This window comes from Acanthisitta chloris, unplaced genomic scaffold (genome assembly GCF_000695815.1).
Source record: "Acanthisitta chloris isolate BGI_N310 unplaced genomic scaffold, ASM69581v1 scaffold17143, whole genome shotgun sequence".
Classification (NCBI taxonomy): domain Eukaryota; kingdom Metazoa; phylum Chordata; class Aves; order Passeriformes; family Acanthisittidae; genus Acanthisitta; species Acanthisitta chloris.
Genome location: NW_008665712.1, coordinates 543 through 6581, shown reverse-complemented (window position 1 = coordinate 6581; position 6039 = coordinate 543). Strand labels below are relative to the sequence as shown.

The 6039-nt window shown below is 45.7% G+C and overlaps 1 protein-coding gene across 1 annotated transcript in view; it reads right to left on the bottom strand.

Annotated features, from left to right (window-relative positions):
- Positions 1-6039, bottom strand: part of LOC103799531 (coiled-coil domain-containing protein 85C-like) — a gene marked incomplete at its 3' end in the record, with an annotated part of 69328 nt that overhangs the window by 62784 nt on the left and 505 nt on the right. The window contains 1 exon segment of the mRNA XM_009071859.1: positions 5875-6032. Within this exon segment, the coding sequence (XP_009070107.1) occupies positions 5875-6032 (158 nt within the window).

Sequence of the window (6039 nt, the reverse complement as noted above, 5' to 3'; positions counted from 1 at the left end):
CATTCCTGGCCCTCCTCTCCACACACACATTGAGTGTAACACCTGCCAGAGCTGCATTTTGGGTTCCCACACTTGGCATTTAATTAGATCACTATTTAATTCGATCCTCAGCTTTATTTGATGAAATGCCTCCAGAGGAACAAATCATTTACATGTAACCAACACAGTTTACTCCCCTTATTTTGATTGCTTTTGACAAGAGTAAGTGGATAATTGTATCAATGGTCCATGGAAAATTGCCATTTAATCAATACAAGTTTTTTCCTTCAACAGGACAGCTGAGAACAAGACATCTCTATAGAAAATTGAAAGACGAAACAAAATTATAACACACTACTATGGAGAATATATTTCCAGATATGGCCCAATTTTAATTTAAGCATCTTGAGCCTTTTTTTCAGGGACAGCAGCCACCCTAAAATTTGGGAGCCAAGCAGGCTGGCACACAGGCAGTGTCCCAGCAAGAAGGCAGGAGTGGGCAATGACAAAGATCCCTCAAGTGGAGCACTCCACCAAAGTCCTTTGAGTGAATGGCAAATGACTACTGGCCAGAAGAAACTCAAGCTATATCCTTTATATCTGAGACCTCAGCATTGATAAGCCAATTAGCAGAACTCATTGAACTTACAGCAGAGATTGAAACGAGTGTTTCTACAGAGGTCTTACATCTACCTCATGTACCACCCCAAGGCAGATTTCCTGGCTTTTCACAAGGAACCTGTATGTAGCAGCCAACAGCACCAAAAATACTGACAGGTTAAACATGGCAATATCAACAAAAGAAAATTAAAGCAATGTTCAGAGGATGAAAAGTGTTTGTGATATAAGAAAGATAGGACTGATCAAGCAGCCAAACCTCTGCTTAAGCTTGGCAGGAGCCACTGAGCTCTGAGAGGCTCCATCACAGAGAACAGGACTTTCTCTGACCCAGACTGCTGTGCCCACACAGCGTCGGGACTGTACAAAGGTGACATCTGACTGCTGCTGAGAAAGGCAGTTTCCTCTCTTTCACCAGAGCTACCACAGCTGCACTCAAAGAGCGTGCAATGTTCACCACAAGACCTGGAATAGGATTGATTGATTTCATCTGACTTTAGACGGTTGCATATGAATAAGCTGACCAGGCTTCCTTCTCATCAGCAGAAAGAGCACAACTAGCATACAATTCTTCTCTCTTTAAAGCAGACGCACTTGACATAAATTATGACACCAAAGTGCCTTTCTCCACATGGCCGAGAAAGGGAGCCCAAGGGAATGCAGATGTTAAAGCCTATAATGGAGATACCTCAAATTAAATGGCATGAACCTCATCCTTTGCTTCTGCCCCTGCATCTTCTCTTCTCAAAGGCCTCATTAATATGTCATAGTAAATAATATGTATATTGATTATAAATACACTAATAAAACCAAAGTATTTTGGCTTAAAGGGTGTGTGAAGAAGAGGAGAAATAAGTACAGGGTGCCTGCATGACCGTTCAATACCAACCCACAGGGAACAGACATTTCTCTTTGCCATCATTTTAACTGCAATATATTGTACCCTCTAGGTAAGTATGTGGACATTTACAAGTGGGAATCAATAGAACCAGATATCTTCCCACACCCTCAGCCAGAGAGACCATCCTTCTTTCACTGAAGAAGACAGCAGCAAGAGGCCATAGATTAATGTCTGCTGCTACAGATCTCCACTATACCAACAGTTTTTATTAATTTATAAAAACAAAACAAGACAACAACAAAAAAAACTGACAAAAAAAAAGAGAGCATTTTCATTTCACCCAGCTGGAATAAAGTCAGAGACACTAGAAACCATCCAATCCATTTTGGGAATGCATAGAGTTTCAGTGGAAGGTGAAGTTCTAACGGCAACACTCAGCTGGATGGGCAGAAAACAAAACTAAAGCCTGAAAGCTTCCCCTGTGTGCACAGGATTTTGTCCCAGGCACAACACTAGCTAGTCTGTTTGCCTCCAGGCTTGCAGATGGATAAACAGTTGTCCCAGTCAGATCTAGATAAGGCTAAAACCAGTGGAAGCCCTGGCCCTGGCCTCAGGGAGCTTTGAGTCACTCCTCCCAATGTTCCCACATACTTCACAGTCCAGGGATATATCCTATGGTACCTGAAGGCTTTTTTCTTCCCCCAGGTCATGTTAGTATCACCCAATGTGGCTGCCATATTTTTATTTTTTTTTACATTCTGTGTTTTGAGACCTAATTCTGGCAGGAATGAGCAGTCACTCTAACAGGGATGCACAAAGCTGGATGAGAAGAAAGACTATGTATGCACACAGAGATTCACACCATGCACACAAAGGAAAGCCAAAGCACTCACAGGCACACACAGTGACTGTGCCTCGGTTTTAGAAGAACTGTGACATGTCAATACAGATGCAACTGGCCAGTTCCTGTCATGTAGCTTGGAGATGTCCCTGTCCCACAGCCCAGGTCACAGAGCACACAGAGAATGGATGTACCTCTTACTCTCACACCAAGCAGACTTCCTCTTGGCTCTCAGGAGAATATCCAGAGCTGCACAAGATTACATGTGTCGTCTAATATTAGCCGTTTTCACACTATGTTATACTTATTATCTTATCTTCCACGAGTGAATAATTAATCACCAGCTTCCAAAAGCCAATTTATAAAAGTAAATAGACTTCAGAAAATTGAAGCAAAGGTGGATCACAGGTTTGGTTTGTTTTGCTTTTTACACTTATACCATTTATACTGAATTCACTTTACAAATCTAGAGTTCATCACCTCACACTGGGGTGAGTCACTGGGGCCAATAAATCAAGCTCTGGTTCACAACTCACTTCCACAGGATTGGTGAAGAGAAAATGAGAAACATTTAACCCACCTTTGCTCGCTAAGATTTCACTAAAAACTACCTAGCTAGGAGTGTTTTAATAGCCACCATACTCCTGACTCCTTTCAGAAAAGCACTAAACAAGTGAAGCTCAATTGATACCACTAGGGAGGGTAGCACAGTTCTGGACTTTCCAGCTTTTCCATAAGCAAAAGTGATCAAGCAAGCAGCTCAAGCAGCAACCTTGCTCCAACCAGCTGTCCAAGGTTTATATCGTGTTCTTACTAGAGATGCCAAATTTTGCCCTGCATTCTTTTCGGATCCACCTCCTCTCCCTGAGGTACATTTTGGCATTAGCTGAGCTGGCCGGGCACTCTTTGCTTTGGCTCTCCAGTGCTTTAAAGACATGAGACAAGAGCAAACCAAACTGAAGTTTGCAACTTAAAAGGCCACTCCCTTTCCCCTGCCTTCCTTCTGTTTTATCCCTGAGGAAGGAAAAAAAATCACCAGGGAAAAAGTACAAGAAGGCTGAGATCTAGGGACAGGACCGGGAGACACGGCAGGATGCTCACTGTGGGGCTGCTGCGAGAAAGTTCCACCACCCACCTGACTCACTGGGGTTGTTTGTCACGTTCAGCCCTGCTCCTCCACATTCACATTGTCACAGGCTTAACGGAATTGTCGCTGGGTCTCAGGCAAGCCCCCCCTCCCAGATTTCTTGCTGCCAGTCAAAAAGGGGCCTGATAAGCCCCGCATTTGCATATGTATTGAGAGGCATTTCCAAAGGCATAGTCAGGGAAATGGCCTCGCTGAATACCGATGCTATCTGAGAATGACAACTATTCAAGTCATTTTACAGCTTCACTACCTAAGTGGAGAGATCAGGCTTGCCTGCATCTTTACAAGGATTATTAGCTTTAGAAGTGCTGATCGTATCTGTCCCACCCTCAGAAATGAAGCCGCGCAGGTTCGCAGCGAAGAGTTTCGGTACTTCCCAAAGAGACCACGCCACCTTCCACAGGCACCGCAGAACCAAAGGCACTGAAACCTAAGGTCATGGATGGAATGCCCGAGCACCGAGTCCTCATTCCGATACGAGAGATGAGAAAGCATGCAAAGGCATGCACGGTGCACGTGCAGATGCTCTGCCACCCTTCCCTACGCTTACCCTACACAGGGTAGGACAAGACACTCGGCTCTCAGTCCCCTCCAAACGCTGCTGCTGGGCACACTCCCACACACAGCATCAGAGGAGGGCACTGACGACTGGACTCTGCAAGCAGAGACTTTCCTCTTTGTGCAGACAAGGGATGACTTGAATCCCAGGTGAAGCATCCCACAGTGCTTCACATCGGGTTTAACGGACCGCGGTGATGTCTTGTATACATACTCAAGAGCCCTGGATTAACAGACGAATTCAACTGGCTTTGTCCTAGTCAGCTGTTGATACCTAAAAGGGACACAGCTTAAGGTTCACAAACCAGAACTGCTAAGCCCTTCTGTCCCAAAACAGTACTGGTACATCCAGTATCTACCATTTGCTCTCTGGGCCTCTGTGGAGAGCAAAGCTTCATGAAAATAAAGTCAAGTCACATCAGGAGCAGAAGCTATCTGCAGATTTACAAACCAGATACTTCTGATTTACACAGCACTAGAACAGAGAGACTAAAAAAATCCCACACTAAACATTTAAAGATGCTTGCTGTACCCTGCACCATCTGGTGACTGGATCACCCTTGAAACCAGCAATCCCAGACCACAGGGCAAGGTGGCCAGAATGTCTCTAGCTGTGACTTGAGACACACACAGCTGTGGCAACAGGACTGAAAACAGCAAATTCATGGATGAACACAGTACTTGTGAACCGACTTGATCAATCCTACACACCCGCAGATCTCTTGGGATATAAAGACTTGCCATAAATCACAAAAGAAAAGGACCACCAAAAGCTCAAGGAGCTGAAAGCATGGCTATCTGGTAAACACATCCACTGCTGACATCAATCAGAGCCAATCTCTGGGATTCCATCCCCCTCTCTCTGTGCTTGGAGGGAAAAGAGCATCCCAACCAGAAAATAGTCCTCTCTGGTTGGAAAATAGGATTAAGAACATTAAAAGGAGTCTTATATACAACAATTTATTAGACTGGTGCCTGGTTTGATTCTTACTGAACACTCTTGGCCAAACTGCTTCTTCTAGAAGTCAAGTATTTGGTCTTGCTGGTTTCAAAAGAAAAGAAAAATAATCTCCATTTTTAAAGACATTCCATTATTATTACTTTAATACCTGATCACTGTTAGACAACAGGAGAAACTTTGCTCGAATACAAACTGCCAGAGGAGGCTTGGCACGATTTCACTGTGGAGCTCATTTCTAACTTTAATGACTAGCCTGAACAAAATTGTGAGCACAGCGTCCCTTCGAGAGCAATCTCTTCTCTGCAAACAAACCACCTCTTTCTGAAGCAGAGCCGGGGGAAAGCTGAGTTGCACCCCTCCAAAACTGCTGAGCACACCACAGCCTACCCTGAGAGCCTGCAGAGTTAACAGGCGATGCTCTGTGGGACAGACCTACACTTTCATCAGGTGCTTCCAAAATCTCATCCCAGGCTCTTTATCAATCTTACCAAACTAGCAAACAAACAAGTCAAACCTAAACCAAAATATTTAAAGGGGGAGAGAGAGGAAAGAGGAAGACAAAATCGGTGTTTATTTAACCCTGAAATCTCAGGCTGGTTTTTGTCAAAACAAGACCCACAAACACCCAAACCAAACAAAACAGAAACAAACAAGCAAAACAAAGCACCAATCCTGCAGATAAAAGAGGCTCCAACCCTTAGTCCTGGTCATTGATAACACAGTCAAGGGGCATCACCACACACACACAGATCCCCCTCCCTGGCCCCGGGGCTGCTCTGCCGAAGAGGTCACCAAGGATGGGCAGAGGTGGGAATGGCAAGGACCCTTCTCCCAGGGAGTCCCTCACCCCACCACCCAGGGGGACTGGACATGCCAGGGGAGATGGCACCGGGCCAGAGGGGCAGGGGGCATGGGGGGCAGGGACTCACCGTTGAGGCCGTTGGGAATGCTCCGGTGGTGAAGGGGCGCGGACAGGTCATCCATAGACCTCCGCATGGCCCCGGCCTTGCTATCTCCGGTCTTGTGGTGGTGGAGGTGATGGTGGTGGTGGGCGGGGGTGCCCGCGCTGCCCGTGCTGGAGGGGCTGCTCCCGG